General features: G+C 37.9%; 1 protein-coding gene across 4 annotated transcripts in view; it reads right to left on the bottom strand.

Moving 5' to 3' along the window:
• Positions 1-1,392: 1,392 nt before the first annotated feature.
• arhgap29a (Rho GTPase activating protein 29a) overlaps positions 1,393-22,667 on the bottom strand; it is a 42,526-nt gene continuing 21,251 nt past the window's right edge. The window contains exons 3-23 of one of the 4 annotated variants that reach the window (XM_081352944.1): positions 21,930-22,073; positions 17,903-17,999; positions 16,805-16,877; positions 16,395-16,455; positions 15,417-15,563; positions 14,635-14,699; positions 14,374-14,484; positions 14,195-14,275; positions 13,255-13,425; positions 11,388-11,525; positions 10,441-10,631; positions 8,760-8,932; positions 7,641-7,769; positions 6,829-6,927; positions 6,438-6,601; positions 6,124-6,312; positions 5,749-5,886; positions 5,240-5,472; positions 4,835-5,150; positions 4,384-4,489; positions 1,393-4,287 (exon numbers count right to left, since the gene is read on the bottom strand). In XM_081352944.1, coding sequence (XP_081209070.1) covers positions 3,332-4,287; positions 4,384-4,489; positions 4,835-5,150; positions 5,240-5,472; positions 5,749-5,886; positions 6,124-6,312; positions 6,438-6,601; positions 6,829-6,927; positions 7,641-7,769; positions 8,760-8,932; positions 10,441-10,631; positions 11,388-11,525; positions 13,255-13,425; positions 14,195-14,275; positions 14,374-14,484; positions 14,635-14,699; positions 15,417-15,563; positions 16,395-16,455; positions 16,805-16,877; positions 17,903-17,999; positions 21,930-22,073 — 3,782 coding nt within the window. In that variant the 3' untranslated portion in view covers positions 1,393-3,331. Of the gene's footprint in view, positions 4,288-4,383; positions 4,490-4,834; positions 5,151-5,239; positions 5,473-5,748; positions 5,887-6,123; positions 6,313-6,437; positions 6,602-6,828; positions 6,928-7,640; positions 7,770-8,759; positions 8,933-10,440; positions 10,632-11,387; positions 11,526-13,254; positions 13,426-14,194; positions 14,276-14,373; positions 14,485-14,634; positions 14,700-15,416; positions 15,564-16,394; positions 16,456-16,804; positions 16,878-17,902; positions 18,000-18,764; positions 19,039-21,414; positions 21,537-21,929; positions 22,074-22,667 lie in introns of those variants that run through there. The other 3 variants (XM_081352945.1, XM_081352947.1, XM_081352946.1) reach the window with 3 other exon arrangements.

The raw sequence follows: 22,667 nt of genomic DNA, 5'->3' as shown, positions 1-22,667 counted from the left end.
CTCACCTCAGGAGAAGAAGGCTCTTTTACGCTTCCATCTGCTGAAGCTCATGGCCGTCTTCACTCGACTGACTGTAGGTTTGCTGCAGACGCTAAGCAGGTTTGTAATCTGATTGATTTAAGCTCCTTTCACCAGTGTGAGAGCCGGTGCTCTGAGCCCAATCTATGCTGCGTTGGACCTGTGACCTAGCTAACAGTAATTGGTGATGAATAGGAACTCTTATAAATTCATTTTCCTTTACTAATAATAGTAAATATATATACTGCCCAGCCCCAGCCCCCCAAAAAAGTCGCTGTTTTGATTTAAATAGGCAAATGCTTAAGAGTCTATGATTGGATCATTATTGCAGTGATTATTATGTTTATAAAATGTTCTATGTTTGGCAACAGTTCTTCTAATCCTAATTGATGGAGTGTGTAGCTTTTCATTTCTTAAACAACCATGTAGGAAGACGCATCATGGCCATATTCCAGGATGACAATGTCAAGATTCATCAGGCTCAAATTGTGAAAGAATGGTTGGGAGGGAGCATGAAGAATCATTTTCACACATGAATTGGCACCAGACCTTAAATTCATTGAAAGTCTTTGGGATGTGCTGGAGGAGGCTTTACAGAGTGCTCGACTCTTGCATTGTCAATACAAGATCTTGACCAAACATTGATGCACCTCTTGATGGAAATAAAAGTTGTGATGGTTTTTGTTTACTCCTAAGCATTTGCCTATTTAAATCCAAACAGTGACTTTTTTGGGGGGCTGGGCAATGCACTATCTACTGGAGACCAGGGCAAGTTGTCACTCTTTACGCCAGTGAATATATCAATTATTTCTGTATAAACACATACCTGTCTGGCTACAAAGAAAATCTATTGGACATTTCCATCGTCACTGCACAGGAAAAAAGTTCAGAAAACAAACATCGATCTTTTGTGACAACATGCCCCAATGGTGCACACAATGGCGGAAACTTCCCTCCTGCAAATAAATGCAGTTGCCGTTCACAAAACATTTCAATGTTGCCTCAGTTTAGTATTAGCATTTTAAAAACTTAGTTACATACCATACATAATCAAAATTAGCTAACAATTTGTTATTATGCCTAACATAGCTATTTATATCAGGATGCAATACTAATATCAAGATGCACCACCATCATATTAAATTAGGTTAAAATAACCAAGTGATAATAATTTCTTATGTTAAAATAGTCATTGTCATTATCCATAACCTTTCTTTCTTCTTTAATTATCATATTCATTTTGATTACATTTATGGCTGGGGCTTCAAAAACATATTTCTATGCACACATAATGAGGATAACACATTCTCAGAGGTACATCAGAACAATTTCAAGTAAAAACATAAACTCAAATATGACATCAGCTGTGGTTTTAATAAGTTACAAGTGTGTATTCTCACATGTACCTGTTTTTACACTTGAGGGAAGGTAAGACATCTTAAAAATGCTGTTAAAAGAATCAGTTTATACAGTATAATCACATCAGATACATGGGTGCCATTTACAAAAGCCACTGATTGAGTGTTAAAGGGATAGTTCAATTTGAAATAAAATTTTGGTATGTTTTAGCTTACCTCAAGGGCATCCAAGATGTAGGTGTCTTTTTTTCCGCAGTAGTTTAAATTTTGATATTTTTAGGTCAAACCGTTCTTGTCTGTCAGTCATATAATGCAGGTCTATGGTCACTGTCTCAAAGAGCATCCACAGAGTCCAAATTAAAACAATTCCCCATCGTCCAAATTAAACAATTCCCCATCGTAAGTACACACTGATGGCCTAAGACACGAAACGAGCGGTTTGTGTGAGAAAACGAACAGTATTTATATCGTTTTTACCTCTTGTAACACAGCCACGTCCAAGTGATTGGTGCATAGATATATACACTAGGCGTCGCCTTGGCTACGGCATTCGTTCATGAACTGCCGTAGCCAAGGCGAAATCTAGTGTATATATCTATGCACCAGTCTGCGCACACGTCACACAGCAGTAAGCGCGGGCGCCCTCAGATCACTTGGACGTGGCTGTGTTACAAGAGGTAAAAACGATATAAATACTGTTCGTTTTCTCACACAAACCGCTCGTTTCGTGTCTTAGGCCATCAATGTGTACTTACGATGGGGAATTGTTTAATTTGGAAGATGGGGAATTGTTTTAATTTGGACTCTGTGCATGCTCTTTGAGACAGTGACCATAGACCTGCATTATATGACTGACAGACAAGAACGGTTTGACCTAAAAATATCAAAATTGAAACTACTGCGGAAAAAAAGACACCTACATCTTGGATGCCCTTGAGGTAAGCTAAAACATACCAAAATTTAATTTCAAAGTGAACTATCCCTTTAAACTGGTAAAATGTAGTTTAGACCAGCTAATTTGTGTTGGACAACCAGTCAGCGGACTCTCATAAATGAAGGCACTTGCTTTGGCTTGACTTGCTTGTTTTGGGTATACTGACATTTAAGTTGTTGTTGATATGACCATTAAAAATAATAAGAAAAAGGAAACTTTGGGCAGACTGTTACAATATGTTATGTACACTTAATAGAATGTGGGCCAAATTGCATTTCTGAAAGCTCTCTAATAGACTTATAAACAATAATTAATATCAGCATTTTTTGTATTAAAAAAGAAACAAGACAAAAAAGAAAATACCTTTGCACACTTCAACAAAAACAAGTGTACATCTTCAGACATGTCAGATTACATCCGTCTGCTCTTGAAAAACAAAATTAACACTGCATGTAGTTCAACAATTCAGTAGCGTGAAATGTGTGGTTCCAAAGTCTAGTAAGTGCATTTTATGATTATAATAAAGTGACGATACTCAACTGTAACAGCTTGGTCATTTTGGTTTTGGTGTAAAACATAAAAATACAGAAATATACAGAATATATATATATATATATATATTTATATTTTTTTTTAAACAAAAAAATCCATATACAGTGTAAATGAAATTGCACGGTGACAGTGACGTTCTGGTGTTATAATGCAAAAACGGGTTGTTTTGACTTTGTGCATAAGTGATGCGATAAAGTAAAAAAACATTAAGTGCATACTGTGTGAATTCTTGTCCAAGTGGTTTGTTTGATTATTACAAACAGCAGATGCACAATATATTAATATAAAGATATATACCATGTCCTTGCATCTCTTCACAGTTATGGAAAACCTTTCCACATACACAAAATGGGGCCGTTGCTAAAATTCACAGGTCCGAGACAAAATCGTAAAGACAGTGACCTCGTCCCAGGATGACATTCCCGGTTGCCGCTTAACCAACAGTTCTGGAGTCATAAGTGTCCAGATCTCAAACAAAATGTGCCTCCCTGTGTTCGAGATCCTGCATACGGTGTGATCTGAGTCTCTGGTACACGGGTTTGGTCTCGTTTTGTCCGAGTTCCTCCGGGCTGGAGCCGGGAGACTGAGGAAGCAAAAGTGGGCTTGTATTGTGGGCATCCAGCTCTGGTGATGGTTCTGGATCCAAATCTGTCTCAGGTTCATCAACCGAGACTTCCACCCCAAACCCTTCCTCCTCCTCATCGTCATCCTCCTCTTCTTCCTCGGTGCTGTTTGCGGTTGCTCTACTAGACTTAAGCTCGACCTCTGTTAATGTTTTGCTTTTGCTACCTGGAGGTTTGTAGAACGTTCCAGGAGGAGGTTGCAGAGTTCTAGGAGGCCTGAAGGCTGTGGGAACGGGGCAGTACTCGCTAACGTTTCCTTCCCTGCGTAAAGTCCGTCCAGGCCTCACAGCAATGGTGTAGGGTCTGTTAGCAAGAGCAGTGCTGACGGTTTTGGTGTGTTCTGAAAAAGACGATGACGTGAGAGAAGAAGTGTGAACGTTGGCATCATTGGTCCCGGACTCAGAAGGATAGGTGGTTGTAATCACAACGGTCTTTGGAGTGATGTCGTGATGCTTATACTGCCTGTCCCATGTCCGCCGTAGGGTCTGCGTATCGATATAAGATTTCCTGTAATGGTTTCCCGCTCTGGACTTGGGCTTCTCCTCTTCGGACACCTCCTCGATGACGGGATCACGACCGTGGTTGTCACCCTGCTCTACGGAGTTCTTCACGTTACATTCGTCCACCTTGGCGAGGTTGAGGAGCCGCTCGGCTGGCATGCTGATCGGTCGAGAGGCCAGCTTGGGTCTCGGTGGCCGAAGCTGAACTCTGGAGACGTGGTTGCGGCGGCTGAGGCCGGGCGAGTTCCTCATTTCAGGATTGCTTGATGAGAGGTGCCTGTTGATGTCCACTGTATCGCCAACTGCATGCAAAGACGAAGAGAGAGAGAAGTAGAAGCTTTCGTCGTATGACAATATGCCACTTTATGTTTTTTTTAGCAAAGTAAAACAATACTGACCTGCAGCGAAGTCTTTGTCAGAACTTATCTTCATCTCATCCACCAGGTGAGTAGAAGGTATTACAGAGGAATGTCTTTTATATGTCTTAGCCTTTGACTGTTGCTGCTTTGAGAAATGAAACAAAGATGGAAAAATGAAGCAGATACTGTTTTATAAGACATTTGGTTCATTTAGACATCTAAGGTTTGGTTTGATCTATTCTCTGATGGAAAAAAACAGTTGGTGGACTTCCTTGGACCCAACACAAAAAAAAACTATTACTGGTCAAAGGCGGTCAAGATAGTTCAAACCAGCTAAACTACCATCTTGACCAGGTAGTGACTAGTTTGGGCCAGAAGTTGGTTTCTGATGGACTTTCCAGCAGGGTAGCGACTTTGATTATATTGAAATAAACAATATTTTTTAACCATTTTTATAATCAACATCATAAACATCAACAAACTGCCTCACCTCCTTAATGTCCACCATGGACTTTGAATGTCGGCTAAGCTGTTGTTGCTTCTCCCGTGAGGTGAGACGTGATTTGATGGGGAGCGGGGAGCTCTCGGCTACAGGGGAGGAAGGAGGAAGAGGACTCAGAGGAGTGTCGAAGATCATCTCGTAATGGCGGATCAAAAGCTCCACGATCAGGGCCTGGTAGGGGTAATCTACCAGAGAGGACAGTGAGACCTCCGCATCGGCCTGTCGGGGCTTGATCAGTGTGGGCCCAAAGATGATGCCCAGATTACTGGCAGTCATCTTGTTCTCATCTGCCCTTTCTGACACCCTATTAGAAAGAAAAATGTGATTACAAACTGTGTTTTCTGACGCCGTTTTCATCTATATGCTAATTAAAACATATACTAACTAAAATACCTGTGCAAGTGTTGAATAAGGAACTGCAGGGTTTTGTAGTGGGCTGGAGGAAGCTGACGCAGCAGGTCTTTAATCTTGAAGAGGACTCGGTTGAGCTCTACGCTGATCTGCGGGTTGTCGGATGCGGGACTTCCTCTTGACGCCTCTACTTCATCAACAATGATACTCTGACTCTCTTTGGCCAATCCGATGAAGTCGTTATAGTATCGGAAAAGAATGAGGGGCTCTGGGAGCTGAGGGGTATAAAATTATCATTTTTATTACACAAACGTATACATCTATTTTTATTTTATTTTATGAATGGGTAAATAAATACAATTTTATCAAATGAAATTAAATCAATTTAATTAAATTTTAAATACTGAAATAGGGCGGAAAATGCTTTTTGCAGGGCAAATGTTTCTTAAATAATTTTGTTTAATATTTGATAATAACAATAATAAAAAAGTCACAAAAACATTTTATATTTGTATTAAGTTGCATTTAAAAAGCATAATTTTGACATATACCTGGCGTAGGTAGAGTTTGAGGACGTTGCTGATATCGTGAGGGTAGAGATCCGAAAGCTCAACCAGGTCTTTGCCATTTTCAAATGCCTGACAAAGCTTCTCCACCCGTGATTTGGCACCGTTAACACGATAAATTCCCTTTAAAAATACAACAAAAAATCCCCTTTCAGTCTCCCTCAGCATTTACATTTCATATCCTCCTGGAAATGCATAAGACATAGAGAGGAAGTAGCTTTCCTGTAGCTCAAACAGTAGAGCGTTGACGCTTGCAACGCCAAGATCACGGGGAAAGCAAGAACCGATAAAAATGTAAATGTGTACCTTGAAATGCAATGTAAGTCGCTTTTGATAAAAGCGTCTGCCAAATGTACACACCTTGATATTCAGAGCCCTGTTTTCGATCTCTGAGGTGCATTTTTTGATGATGAAGGGGATTCCATCATGACTGTTCTTGGCTGCCTGAGCAAAGTCGATAGCAAAGAGATGAAGTTTTCCCTGTAGCTTCTTATGCCCACACTGGATGGCTAGAGTCTCCAAACACTTCTTATGACAAGCGAGAGAACACTGAAAATAACACAAGAATGAAGAATTGATTACATAATTAAATTCCCATGGTGCAAATGAATGACTGAAATGAAATCAATGACTTTTATGCAATGAGCTGTGTGTGTGTTCATGTAAAAACTCACCTCCTCGCATTCAGCACCGTGAAATACCACAAGACTTTCACACTCCCGGCACTTGGATGGAGCACGGAGCTTCCTCAGCTTGTGCGTCTGTGCCGCTTTAGACATCTGTGTGTTGCGAAAAGGTCCAGGAGAGCTGGCTGCCTCAGTAACCATTTCACTCAAACCTAAGAGACAATGTTTACAGTCTTTATTTTTGCTCTGTTCATTCAGACCTTTCCAAAAGATTTTGAAAAATGTTTCAAGCGGCAATTATAGCACACTGTTAACATGCTTGGACTACATTCTGTACATTGTCTGTCTGTTACAGTATAAAAAAAATAAAAAATATTTGTGCAATGTCAAACAGCCAGAGAGCATGTTTAGAGGTGTTATTCAATGTACAAAAGCTCACCATTATCTGAAGGAGATGGCGGTTCTCTCTCATCCAGATCATCTGCTGAAGACATGGTGCCTGTGGATGGGGTTCTGGGAAGCCTTCTCTTAAAATCACCTGGAAAATGGCACAAATGGATCATTAGTTTCAACACTACGTGTTTATGTTTACAATCAATACAAAATCATATATAGATGATGCACTACTATTCAAAAGTTTAGAGGTGGTATTAAGGAAGCATTTATTTGATCAAAAAAACAGTAAAAACAGTAACATTGTAAAATATTATTACAATTTAAAATAAGTGTTTTCTATTTTAATATATTTGAAAGTGTAATTTATTCCTGTGATGGCAAAGCTGAATTTTCTTCATCATTACTCCAGTCTTCAGTGTCACACGATCCTTCAGAAATCATTCTAATATGCTGATATGGTGCTTAAGAAACATTTCTTATTATCATCAATGTTTAAAACATACTTCTTAATTAGTGGAAACCATGATACTTTTATCAGGATTCTTTGATGAATAGAAAGTTCAAAAGAACAGCATTTATTTGAAATAGAAACAGCATACTAATAAATGTCTTTACTGTCACTTCTGATCTATTTAATGCACCCTTGCAGAACAAAATTATTAATTTCTTTAAAACAAAATCTGACTGACCCCAAACTTTTGAATACTAGTGTCATTCTGGGTCATTTTGCAACAGAGAGCGTGACTGGTCTGTTTACCATCACTATGCTACACACTCATGACAAAGTACCTATCAATCAAGTGTGTTTATTTGCCTCAAGCAAAGAGAGATTTATAAGCGTGACTGTTGCTGTACCTGGGCTTGCCGTAGGGGAGTCCATAGAGCGAGATTCACTGCTTCCTCCAGCGCTCTCAGAGTCACTGCACATGCCTCCACCCTGACTGCTGCTCCTCCAGACCCGGAACGGACCCTGGATCCTCAGAGCTATCAAACACGACATAACATTCAGAAACTTTGATCTGAATAGTACACAAGTTCTATTTTGATGTATATGTCTATCCTTGTGTTTTACTATATGGCATGGTAAATAAGTGACTGATTCATGAACAAATGATTCTTATGAACCAGTTCTTTTTAGTGAATCATAACAATAGAATTTACCAGTCTAGTCCAATTCCAGAAACAAATGACTCTTATGAACAGGTTCATTTTAGTGAATCATAACCATATAGTCTACCAGTGTAGCCTGATTCCTGAAACAAATGACTCTTATGAACCGGTTATTTTTAGTGAATCGTAACTATTTAATGTACCGATGTAGCCTGATTCCCGAAACACGACTCTTATGAGCCGGTTCTTTTAATTAATAGCTTTAATTAACGTTACCAGGTTTGAATCAGTCTAAAACAATGTAGTGTAAAATTTACAGGGTTAGCAGAGAGAAAATTACCTTCACATGTACTTGCATGTAATCCAATCAGAATTCAACTGAATCGAGAGCTTATGAATCAGAATAATAAAAAATAGGATAAAATTAAATAAATGTTGATTCAAAAAAAGGACGAAAAATTGGAAATAAGAGTCAAGAACATCACAAATGATCGGTTCAGTGCTGTGTGTGTGTCGGCCGCACACTTCCTCTGCCCTGTCTTCAGCTGATGCTAGTTCACACTCTCGTAAACCTTAATGAGATGTCTTAAAACACTAATGTGTCCAATTGATCTCTGCTAAAAGCAGGTCTGACAGGCGTATCTCCGAGCGGAGGTTTCATGTGTCATTAGTGAAAAGAAAAAACTTTTTCATGAAAGAGATAAACGAGGGCGCATCCTGAGGGAGCGATTCACTTTTAACATTCCAGGAAAGTCAGCCAAAACCCTGCAGTGATGCAGCCTGACTGGACCTCACTGAATCGTAAAACGTGCTGCGCTTTTAAGGAAAACCTGTTCAAAAGAGAAGAGGTGTTTGATGTGCCACCTTGAATATCTGAACTGCTGTTGGAGCGTCCGTCCGTCATCTTTCCAGTGCGTGCTTGGACGTGACTCTCCACATCGTCGGCACTCAGGAAGTCTCCAGGTGCGAGAGACACCTGGGACAAGTGAACTTGGGATGAATGACCACTATTCATCACTCGCTTTGAGAGGGGCAACCTGCATGGACATAAAAAAGTATTTCAGAAAACCAGTTAAAAGTAGTTTGGACTAGATTAGTCAGTTTTTATGCCACAAACCTGATAAGGTAAGAAAGAACATAGTTGGCCATAATGACTGTGGCCATTTAAATACTTTAAGAATGTTAATGTTGGTATATATATATAGTGATCCTGGATCACAAAACCAGTCACAAGTCGCACGGGTATATTTGTGGCAATAGCCAACAAAACATTGTATGGGTCAAAATTATCGATTTTTCTTTTATGACAAAAATCATTAGGATATTAAGTAAAGATCAAATACCATAAAGATATTTTGTATATTTCCTACCGTAAATATATAAAACATTTATTTTTGTGAGTGAATGCAGCACAATCACAAACATAAATGGACAACTTTAAAGGCGATTTTCCCAATGTTTATCTCGGCCAAATATTGTCCTATCCTAATAAACCATACATCATTGGAAAACTTATTTATTCAGCGTTCATATGATGTATAAATCTGAACAGTTATTTAATTATTCTATTCTATTTCAGTTTTGTTTTATTCATTTTTGCAACATTTCTAAGTTCTAGATTTAAATATTTGTCTTACATCTTTTTCTTATTTAAATTTTATTTCAGCTTTATTTCAATAAACAAAAACAAAACATATATTAAAAATACTACCTATAAGATACAAATTTTGCTAATTTTTACTATGTTGCAAAAACATTACAGATACAGGTAAGATGTTAGAACAACATGCAGGATGTTTTTTGCAAGATACATATATTTTGCCTATATACATATACATAAATGACATTTGAACACAAATTACGCATATCCACATGCACCTCAATGTATGTGTACTTACTGGGTTGCTCTTTATTGACATTTAACAGAGAGAAACTGATGAAATACAGTTTTCACCACCTCCCAGGTATTTTCAGTAAAACCTCTTAACAGTTCAAAACAAAAGGTCTTCAGCTATCACTCACCGAGCCACGAATAAAAAAGGACCTTGTGTTAGAACATGGGTGTTTTGACTAGACTGCTTTTGAGTTTCATTTCAGGAATGAAAGGTGTGTTTTTAAAAGAGTTTGCTCTGAAATATTGTCCCCAACACAACACAGGATATCAACAACCCAGAGTCATGTGCCAGAAAGAGCGCATGCGAACGTGAGATCTGTTGAACAGAAACAACACGAAACATTCCTCCCTTCACTCCCTGTCCCGTTCCCTGTATCCCTTTCTGCCCCAACCACAGCCATTTCCTCAGGAAGACCTGAGGGCGACCACACAATTGTGTGACATTCTCACCAACACAGTTCATTTTCTCTCTCTTTCTCCATCACTCAGTGACTTAAAAGTCAAAGATCTGGGAAAAAACAAGCAGGCCTTTGCCAGTTTTGAGAAGCGAAACTTAGAATAGTGATTCCAAAACACAGATTTTCCTGGATACTCATCTCTGTGGGAATGTTCTGAGCTGGGAAAAAGTTACGGATATGGATATAGACCTACCCTGTGTTCTGTGTCCCAGAGATGTCAAAGGAGAACGATTCCACTCTGGTCCTGTCTGAAGGCAGACTCTTCACAAATTCAGTGTAACACAGACCTGGCTCGTACAGTTTAGCGTTCTCGCATAGCGACTGGAAGTTCACAGGCAGGGACACCACCTGTGCCTGCTGCATCTGAAACCAGTTCACCGTCACCTGCAAACAAGAAAATAAATAATTACTATCAAATGAGTACAATTGAGGCCATTGACACAAACATTTAGTCCTAATTGTGCCAAAGTAATTTGAGTTGTTTTGTGCCAAACAACTGCAATATGTTGGAGAAAAGTTACTGGTCAGAGGTAGAACAATATAAGGATTTTTTTGTCATTTTCATGATCAAAACTATAATGTTAATACGTTTTAAAATGTTAAAAAATTTTACATTTTAAAATGCAGTTAAGTGGAAAAGAATTTCGACCAATGAGATTCAGTGTTGTTATCGTTAACAAAAAAAAAAAAAGCTGAAATAAAATATAATTATTAGATGAAAAATGTAAAAAAAAAAAAAAAAAAAACTCAAGTGAAAAGTAGAAGTGTTGCCATAGCAACATATATGACTACAACTGAAACTAAAATTAAAAACTGTAAAAATAAAAGCCAATTCAAAAAAATAATAAACATTATAATAGTACATAAATGAAAAAAATAATGCACTGGCTACACAGATAACATGAAAAAAGTAAAATCAAGCAATTGTCAAAAAAAAACAATTTAAAAGATTTATCGCTTGACCATTGAGTCATTCCTGGTTAAGAAATTGTGAAATTTAACCTGTAGCCTGAGGTCACTTTGTTGAAGTGAAGTCAACCAATTACAATCCGCCTCAAGGATCCCAGGTGTGCCTGTTTGGTCTGAATGACCAGTAATAAGTTAGATTTTATCTAATCGTGTGTGTGCATTATTACTCACTGCTTTCAGGGTCAGGTCGCACTGAAACACAAGCTCTCGTATCTGAGTAAGAATCTCGCTCTTGGTGTTGGCCAGGTCCACTCTCTTCACTCCGACATCTGTAATGCAATGCTTATAATGTTCTTGGGCTTCCTCTGCCTAGAAACGGACACATACAAACACAATTATATTTAGACCAAGATATTTCCTGTTTCTCTCATTTCTGGCCAAAATCATCTTTGTGTCTAAAACAACAGATTATTTACAGCAGACTGGAGAAAACGACTTTTGAAACTATTTTGCCGAGCCACATGAGACTCATCATTTATAGTTTATAGTAAAGTAAATATATACTACAATTTACTACAATACTATACTAATATATATATATATATATATATATATATATATATATATATATATATATATATATATATATATATATATATATATATATATATATATATATATATATATATATATATATGTATATATATATATATATATATATATATATACACATACACACACAGTGCTATGCATAAGTTTAGACACCCATGCTAAAGTTGACTAAAAAGAGGAATAAAAAATCATCAATTGGAAATTGAACTTAATGCCTTAATTTAAAAAATGAGGAAAAATCCAACCTTTAAGGATACCAATTTTCTTTGTGAATGAATAATGTATCATAAATAAATAAATGTTCTTCCTTAAAATACAGGGTGCATAAGTCTGGACACCCCTATGTTAAATTCCCATAGAGCCAGGCAGATTTATATTTTTAAAGGCCAGTTACTTCATGGATCCAGGATACTATGCATCCTGATAAAGTTCCCTTGGCCTTTGGAATTAAAATAGCCCCACATCATCACATAGCCTTCACCATACCTAGAGATTGGCATGGAGTACTTTCTATAAGATCATCTCTCAATGCAAATCAAACCAGCTATTAGGCTAACTGAAATAAAACCATGCCAATCTCTAGGTATGGTGAAGGCTATGTGATGATGTGGGGCTATTTTAATTCCAAAGGCCAAGGGAACTTTATCAGGATGCATAGTATCCTGGATCCATGAAGTAACTGGCCTTTAAAAATAAAAATCTGCCTGCCTCTATGGGAATTTAACATAGGGGTGTCCAAACTTATGCACCCTGTATTTTAAGGAAGAATATTTATTTATTTACGATACATTATTCATTCACAAAGAAAATTGGTGTCCTTAAAGGTTGGATTTTTCCTAATTTTTTAAATTAAGGCATTAAGTTCAGTTTCCAAAAGATGATTTTTTTAGTCAACTTTAGTATGGGTGTCTAAACTTATGCATAGCACTGTATATATATATATATATATATATATATATATATTAGTATAGTATTGTAGTAAACTGTAGTTGTGACTCCTTAGTATTTTGGAAAAGTACCAATACTAGTTACAAATAAAACATAGCTGCAACAATGAAACTACTTAAGGGTGCAATCTTATTTTATTGTATTATATCTAATATAAAATTGTTTATTATGACGAACAATTTTTATAATATAATTACAAAAAAAATCTGAGTTGGGTTTAATGGCACTTTAACAACAAGGATCTCAAAAAGATAAGGTGAAAATATAAAAATACAACTAATAAAGTAAAAAAAACAAATAAAACAAACCTCAATAATTTATATAAATAAATCAAAAGTACAGGTAAAGTGCAGCTACAAAATAAAAGTCTTCGAGTGCCCATTTAAATTAATCAGTGAATACATTTTTTGAAGCGGTTCATTTCAATAATGAAGATTTACATATACAAGACAGAAAAGTGTGCAATATAGAAGTCAAGATTGAATTATTGCAAAATGGATGGATAAAGCAATGGTTGTGTGTTGCATCTGTGTCAGACCTTCTGCAGAGCCTCCTCCTCCAGTTTGCGTCTCTTCTCCAGCTGTTTTCCTCCAGCCGCTCCGATCTGTTCCTCCTCCACTCGACTGGTTGAGCAGCGGGCTTTCTCGTACTCTTCCTGCCTCTGAGCCTGCAGGAGCCGGGCCTTCTTCAGCGCACTGTCTGCTTCATGCTGTAAATACACAATAGAAACACATTCACATGATTAGCCAATCATAACAAAGGTCGTTTAAATGGAGACATCTTAAAGGTACAGTAACAAAAACAGCCTGTTTAATGTTTAAGTCATTGTGACACACTCCATACTTCATGATATGAAAATAAATCATTGCTTTTAGACGGAAACCCCGTAATTCTATATTTTTTTCATTAAATCATTACTGTCACAAAAAATTAAAGTGGACTAAAAATAATAATAAAAAGTTGCAAAAAAGAATACTGGTCCTTCAAAAATCATTTGGACAAAATACCAAATAAACACCATTAAAGAGCCATTTCTCATAACATATGCATATCCAAAACACAACACATTTTCTATAATTATCAAATCATACAAATACGTTTTAAAGGAAGTACATACTTGATGCCCATTCAGAGGCACTAGAAGAACACAGACAATCGGCACTTCAGAGTGTAGCAGTGCATAAGCACTACCTTCAACTTTCTTTGTTCTCTTTTCGTCAGTAATAAGTCATGCTTAGGTGCTAAACAGCCGCTTACCAAAATACCTCACACAAAGACATGTCTGTGCACCAACAGAATCGCTGCAATTGAATCTGATGTAATTAGTGTTAACACAGAGCCTCTATTAGATCAGCAGAGGAATTTGAACAACAAACAGGCTGACAGCTGAGCCAATTCGGTTTTCAGAAGGGACCTCATAGTGAGCAACGTGTTTCGCAAATACTGCTTTTGATTGATTTGCATACAAATCTACCCACCATTTTCTTCTGCTCTCTCTGCCATTGTTCCTTCACCTCCTTTCTCAACTTATCGAGCTCATTTTTTCGAGCTTGCAGAGGCTAAAAAAGGACATACACTTTTAAAAAAACTAGTACATTTTCAATTAATCAGTTACACAATGAGAGCATAAGATCAAAATCAGAATGAGAATACGTACCTGCATGAATTTGTTAGATTGTAGAGCAGCTGTGGTTTGCATGATCAAATGGCTGTATTCAATATCGTTTTTGAAGGCAGATATGTAAATATCCCGGAATGGCATGTGCTCCTGGAATCAACCACAAAGGATTGAACAAACAGATACAAAGCTTTGATAGCACCATTGCTTACTTAGCAAATATTTTTTATAGTCTGAGAATGGAAATGTGTAAGTTTTTGAATTGTACTTTTATGAAGTGGATATCATAGAAATATTGACCTGTTGAGACGCCAGCGCCTTTGCAGATTCAGCCATCTTGGCATAGCACTTTGCACACTCAATGTCTGGGAATAAATTCAAAGGATATGATTAATATAGAGTCTTGGTTTGTCAGTTCAATTACACAGTCAGTCGACTAATTAAACTATTTTATATTTTATATGTTTTTTATAAGTTTTAAAATATTTTATAAGTTGTTGAATGCATATGTATATATATATATATATATATATATATATTGGAATGATTTCTGAGGATGTCATGTGACACTGAAGATTAAAGTAATAGCGGTAATCAGCTTTGCCATCACAGGATTTTTAAAAAACATTAACATAGAAAACAGTTATTTTAAATGGTAATATTATTTCACAATCTTTTCATTTTTCTTTTTTCAAATAAATGCAGCCTTGGTGAGTATAAGAGACTTCTTTCAAAAACATTTAAGAAATCTTACAGATTCTAAACATTTAAAAGGAAGCGTGTCATTTGAATCACATTATCATGACCATTGCCTGTGTTACATATAATGGTATAGCTACTAATTGTGAAGTTAAACATTTCTCATTCTTGTTTTGCAAGCCCTGCATGCTTGCTGATTAGCCTGATTGTGTAACCTTTATCCTACTCAAATATTCAATTATACATATATATGTTATCGCATTTTCATTAATCACTGAAAAACACACAATTAACCACTAAAGCTGAAGACAACTAACAGTAACTCCCTCATCTACTAATGATAGATAAACATGCTTGTACAGATATCTAGATGCTCGACTCACCCATATTAATACGTTTGTCCACCCAGGCCAGGAGTTCCTTGGTATATTTCGACCAGGCTTTGGCATAGAGCAGGGCCGACTCCACCCCGCTGTCACTCCGGAGCAAAGCTCCATCCATCTCCTCCACCCTCGCGGGAGGAGAGGGACCTGCCAGAAGGACAGACACATAGCCAAACACATCCGTGAGGGTGAGCAGCAAGGGCTGTCGCATGGATCCCAGCAAGCCCACCCCAGACATAGGTGATTTTACACCAGGGGCAGGGTGTTTGCGTATGTGTGTGTGTAGGGCAGAAGGAAAGTGTTTACTGACCTTGGGGCTGTATTAGAGTGGATTGTCACTAAGCAGCCCTGCCAGGATTTAAACAGTGAATGTGTGAGCCGAGAGTTTATTCACGCTCGCTGAGAATGATCAGTGAAATCTGATCTGAGAACAGGGAGCTGTTTGATATGTGCGAGTCTACGTGGGTGTGATCCGTGCTGCTCAATTCAAACCTTTGCAATTGTGGTTTTATTTCTGTAATGTGACATGTTTATCCAACTGAATCATAAAAAGTGAAGTTTATGAAAGGTGGTTGGAGGGGAGAAGTTGACAAATAAGAAAGATTGCTAACAGTCGAAAAAGAAAGTTGTAACAGAGGCAGAGAAACAATAAAATAAAATAAAATAAAATAAAATAAAATAAAATAAAATAAAATAAAATAAAATAAAATAAAATAAAATAAAATAAAATAAAATAAAATAAAAAGTTTCAGAGGCAGATCAATAAATAAAATAAAGTAAAATAAAAACATTTCAGAGGCAGATCTATAAATCAAATAAATAATTATAAATAAATAAAGATTGTCCAATTGGATTTCATGTTGATTTTAAATTATTTCATTTAAATATGTTTAATATTTAAATATTACATTTAATATTTATTAAGTAAGTAACTTATATGTATAAATTCTTGATAAAAAATGTTTTATTGACTCTCACCTGGTGGGTCATCTTTTTCCGGTACACATCCTCCGGACTCCACCGCAAGGTTTTCAAAAGACTGAAATAAAAGAGACGGCAGATTGAACAAACAATCCAATACAGAAAAGGAAACACGTTTTATCTTCCATATCTGGTTTATCTGAGAGTACTCAGTCAAATCACAATGCCAAAGTGTCACTGGCTTTTTCCATGAGATATATCACGGGGGGCGATCCAAACAGGAAGAGCCCTCTTCTCCAAAACAGACCTTGTTTCTATTTTCCTTTACTGAGCATTGCACTCTCTGACCCCCACCTCTAAAGCACAGAAAGCAGCCAGATCCTTCAGCCTTTGACGTGATATACAGCCACCTGTTATTCGGACTGCTTTAAAGTGTATATTGAGGAGTGGAAAGCGGGAAATCTCACCCTGCTCCTGCGGGCCTGAGGAAGCCCCGAGGCTGAGCCATTCTCTACATCTCCCATAAGGAAGTCAGACACTCTGAGGAAGACAAGACAAAAACAAACTCAACATTAAAACAACACACACATGCACAAGTGCACATGCACAGCAGGACCAAAGCCTTGTAAATGACTGCTTTGGAACGTTGAACTACTTTTAACTTGAGCGTCAGGCTGCAAAAGACGCAAAACCCTAGTGCAACGATGAAACACATTCTTCTAACACATGTTTACATAGAAAAACAATGGAAAAACAGTGCAGTGGAATGCTAAACACACATTCGGTGTGGACAGTATCGTAACTATCATGACACCTCATAAGTGACCAATTTGGAGTGGTCTACGTACGCAGCAACTAAAATAAATAGAGAAATAAAATTAGCAAGGGAGACTTGACTTAATTCCAATAGAGTTTGTTGTTAGCATGTTGCTAAGCTAACACTGCAATACACTTATAAGCATACAAATACAGACCACACACAAATATTCCGAAATTGCATATTCTTTTGAAGTAATTACACCACAACCGTTAAAAAAGTATGTTCTATATGCCATGAATATTTAGTATGAATGTAATCCGTTATGCACACTTCAGAATCTCACCAGAAGTAGTCAGCCGGGTACTTTTCGCCTACTGTTTTATGAATACTGGGAGTTGTATGCATGCATGTTTGGATGCAGCCATTGCCTTCTATTCAAATGATGCAAGGCTTTCTTGTAATCTTTCTAAAACAAAGCATCTTAAGAGGTAGTTGCCCTTTGAAACAGCTTTTGCCTATGATGCCTTAAAATGCTGAAGTTCACTAGGTTTAGGAACAAAGCTAATGACTCACACACACAATCGTGCACACTCCTGATGTGAAAAATAACAAGCAACACCTAAACCACATAGAGTCAGTGTTATCTTATAAAACAGACATGAGCTGAACACACATTCAGCTTGCTGACTCAGGGAGGTCACTATCCTCTGTGCAGATGTTTTTTTAAATGACTAATCGGATAATGTTTCATGACAAACCAATGATTTTACAGCAACATATAATGAAGCACCTGTGTTGCACTTACACATTGCCAAACGTGAAGGCCAATGTATCTATGGAAGTGTAGATCTCGGAAAAGAGCGTCTGCTTATTGTCTTCATTCACTTCCTTGAAGTTAACACCTGTTTGATGACAAAAGATGAGAAAAAAAAATGTTTGAAATGAAAATATTAAAATACTTTATCTTGATTATTACATGGATACTGAAACAAATGAGTGAATACATAAATAAATATACATAAAATCATATTATATATTAATGTTAATATTAAAGTGATTAATTACTAATATGTATTAATTAACACTTAAACAATTATAAATTAGTGTCCATCAACTTTTCTAGTCACATCCTACATAAAAAGTCAAATTCTACTCTAAGATTGGGAGTAACATTATGGCTCAGTCTGTAATCTAGAGAAAACTTTGTTTCCTGAGTCTAAACACTGGACTAGTAAAGACAGGGAGGAACTAAACAGCAGTGTAAATAAGATACAATCAGCTCCTATAATAAACATCGTGAAAATAAACAAGTGGTAGACCTTGCCAAAACCACTGACGCCATTCCTATTTCAACACCCTCCCCCCACAATCCCAAATCCACCCCAACACACCCTCCAAAAGAAGAGTTGTGAAGAGAAAGAAGGCCAGTGGATGTCCAGGTACTCCATTACAACAGATTTCACCTGTTATATACCTAGTATACCTTCCTATCTGGTCACTACTGGTTTAGTTAACCATTAGTCTCAGTTTAGCTTTCCGGTGCCACTCAACTGAGAACAAGAAGCTTTAAGAACTCTTGAAAGCCCTCAAAAATCATAGCGTGGCTAAAAAGCAAATTAAGATGCTGTCTTCAAGACTCAAATCAATTCCTCAAAGCAAACACTTACCGACCACTACACTTCCCATCCAGTTAGCACACACCAAACCGCCAGGAAAAGACAGATGAAAAGTCAAGATCGATTAGTTTCCAGGAATCTTTTTAGGGTCTTTCGCCAAAATTCTCCAACAAACTTTGCCTGAAGACACTCCTGGTCTGAATGGACAAAATAGTTATGCTGCTCTTCTTGACCTTCTGAGATCTTCCCAAAACGTTTTTAGATTCTGAAGCGAACGTGATGCGGATCACAAGCTCCTTCTACCGCCGTTTACGAAGTTCTGTCTGGTCCTTACGTCCCCTCGTCCCTCCACATACCCCTCCCCAACAGGACATCCTGAAGCTCGCAAGAACACAATGGCAGCCCTCACCATCCACACACAATCCAAATGTGGAAGTTACATCATCAAGCAAAAATGGCATTGTTTTTTCGCGTTTTTCCCCCTTCTCTCTGGGAAATCAGGCACCAGTGAGGCTTGCTAATCAATTTCACCTCTAAATCTAGAGGGAGGAACTGATAAAACATGGATGAGACCAAACATTGAGCCCCCGGAGACCCAGTTTGGACGTTTCCCACAGAAGATACCAGACTTATCTGTTCAGATAAGGATGACACTGACACGTCCTCACATTAGAGGTGGTTAAAATGCAGTCCTAACTTGGTGCGAAGAAGAATTTGATGGATTTGTCTCCGTAAGCTCTGGGAATTTGGAGAGCAGCACTTAGTCAAAAGGTCTCGAGTCCATCAGATGAAGGGGGTTTGGAGCGTCCCTGAGGGATGTAGGTGGTGAGAGGTAAAGAGCCACAGGGCTGATGGGAACAAACACACCCCCTTTTTGTTGGCAGCCCATGAGAGACGCTGTACCACAGAGAAACTTCAATTACTTTTGAAACCCAATACATGCAAGAATGTTGCATGAGTTCTTGCATAACAGAAATGCAGGACGAAAAAAGGAAGGTAAAAAACCTCCTTGTGGCTCTTGCTCAAGAAAACAAGCCTTATTTTTGTTTCATCAGAACAGGACGGTATGCTGAGCGCTAAAATCATCAAGGACACCTCGCACGAGGTTCGTCAACATCAGCACATATCTTCCCATCAGGATATTCGGCTTTTGGGGAGTTTATATTGGGATGTTCACATAACATTCTGGACCGCAGTCCTCCCTAGAGCTTCCATGAAGGTTTGCCTAAACTCCTGCTGGTCCCTATCTCATCCTGAGGCCCAGCCAGGAGGGTCAGTGTCACATTTCTGCAGCGGACGCATGTGCCGAGCTGAACATGAGAGATTCAGCCCTGTTCAAACTCCACAGTGGAGTTCTTATCATGCTTGGAGCTCCCCGATCCGGATATTCAACTTTCTCTTATTCTAATCTCCGAGCCACAGAGCTAGAACACTGATTATTCAAGTATCACATTACAAAGGTTTCAGTGTGTGTGTGTGTGTGTGTGTGTGTGTATCAGAGAGAGAGAGAGAGAGAGAGAGAGAGAGAGAGAGAGAGAGAGAGAGAGAGAGAGAGAGAGAGAGAGAGAGAGAGAGAGAGAGAGAGAGAGAGAGAGAGAGAGAGAGAGAGAGAGAGAGAGAGAGAGAGAGAGAGAGAGAGAGAGAGAGAGAGAGAATTATTGGAAGAGAGTTATTGGAAAGTGGTGCCAACATAAGAAGCATCTTCCCCTCTAGTGGTGGAAGCTGGAATTGCACAGATTTAACTTCAGAAACTTACTATTATTAACAGATGCTAGAAAATCGAAGGGTGAAATCATTGGTATTTAAAGGTTTTCATTCAAAATGATTAAACATTTTTTTTTTACATTTGGTTAAACACTGAAATCCAAATCCAATATTCACAGCATCTAAAATGTAAATGCAGAATATTTATTTATAAATTAAATCCATAATTTAATTTATAATATAATATTTTTATAGAATTTTAATATTAATTAACCTAATTTTCTACAATTACATAATTAAATTAATCAAATCTAATTTAATGTTCTGATATTTATATAACTTAAAGGATTCATATGCATTCATAAGTATCTAAACTTGCTGTCAATAATACATTCCGTATTTATGCACATGTACAAAATGCACGTATGTTAGAAAAAAAAACAGTTTACGCAGACTAAAGACTAAAAAAAACTGATTTAAGTTAAATAAATTTGATTACACAGAGAAAACTGAATAGCTGCACAGAAAGAGGAAACCAAAAGGTCTGCATAGCAACATAACTGTTTAGAAAGAGGAAACTGAAAGGTTTGGGGATGTGTTTATACAAAAACATCACATGACCCGCTATGAGATCAACTGTCAAAACAAAGCTAGGCATTTTAGCTTCAGTTCCCAATAACAGTGAAGAGTGCAAGTAAAGTGACCAAATAATAAACCAAGACCTGCCGTTTAGTCCTGCTTCTATTTGTGTAAACAAGCGAGAACCAGCAGACATTTCGGCACTGAAAATGTTGACATCAGTGACACTACAGGTTACATATCAGCGAATGTGGTCAAATTAATCTTTGTCAATGAAATGAATACAGACGAACCTGAACATGCACGCAGTGGTCCTAAAAACTATATGCACACTTAGGCAGCACTTAAATCATCATTGATTTAGATAACAAAATATCAAACTAAGTGGTTTTTAAGACAGCACAAGAAAAACACTCACAATAAGAAGTTTGTTAGATGCAATGCAGATACAGAGATTCTTGTCCACAAGCCAAGTGAAGCATCGCCATGCATGGAGATGCTAATCTTCACTGTGGAACCGAGTGAAACAGGATTCCTCTACTCTGACAAGGACATTGTGCTCTGAGCAAGCGTTTGCCCCCACACATATGTGCACTCACACAAACACACTTGTAGACATGCATTGTTCTGCTTTTCCAATGTCAGCCCTGTGAGAAGCTTGAGAAACAAAGATGTCTCTATTTGATTTCAGCATGCATCTCACAGAGCTTTGTATGCACTGGTAATCCTACTGGAAAATCATCTCTGGCAATTTCGGGTTTTTCGTTACTAGCGACATGAGACAATTTAGAGTGATACAGAGTGCAAAACAAGAGTGGGAGGCCCATGAGAGAGAGTTTGAGGAGCAAGATAGCAATGAATGAGTGTCTCTCCCTCATTCTTCTACACTGTGTAATATTAAAGTCGAAGGAGGAGCGTGAGACAACTCTTTACCTTTGACCTTTGCGATTAGGGTCCCTGCCGCACTGAGGATTTCAACTGAATTCAAGGAGTGATGTTTGGAAATCACAGCTTTCAACACACGCAGCAGCTCTCCCAAACGCTCGTGAACCACCTGGTGCAGACAGTCCTGGTGATCTGAAACACATACAAGGAAGCATTACAGTCATGAAAAAAGTCACAAACTGACTTTTTTTCGAAAAAAAAAAAAAATAATAATTAAAAAACATGATTGGTTGCGAGGGAGTTGCTAGGGTGTTCTGGATCGTTGCTAGAGCAAGTTTTATTAAAGGGGGGGTGAAATGCTATTTCATGCATACTGAGTTTTTTACACTGTTAAAGAGTTGGATTCCCATGCTAAACATGGACAACGTTTCAAAAATTAAATTGTACGTTTGAAGGAGTATTTCTGTGCCAAAAATGCTCCTTCCGGTTTGTCACAAGTTTCGGAAAGTTTTTTTCGAGTATGGGCATGTGTGACGTCAGATGTAGCGGAATTTCCGCGCGCGCGCAACCGTAGACCAGAGCAAGAGAGCGAAAGCAGTACGCCCATCAAAACGCTATGCTCGGCTTTAGGGAAGTCAATGTCACCAAAGAAGTGGGTTTTTGGTTGCCAGGGCAAGACAACCCTGCACAGATTCCCAAAGAACCCGGCGTTAAGGGACCAGTGGATGGAGTTTGTTTTTCCAGAGCATCAACGGAGTTGTGTAAGACTGTTGTTCCCTGCATTTC

This window comes from Scardinius erythrophthalmus, assembly GCF_964197995.2.
Source record: "Scardinius erythrophthalmus genome assembly, chromosome: 22".
Classification (NCBI taxonomy): Eukaryota; Metazoa; Chordata; class Actinopteri; order Cypriniformes; family Leuciscidae; genus Scardinius; species Scardinius erythrophthalmus.
The sequence above is the reverse complement of the archived record's forward strand: the minus strand, read 5'-3'. Positions and strand labels throughout refer to the sequence as shown.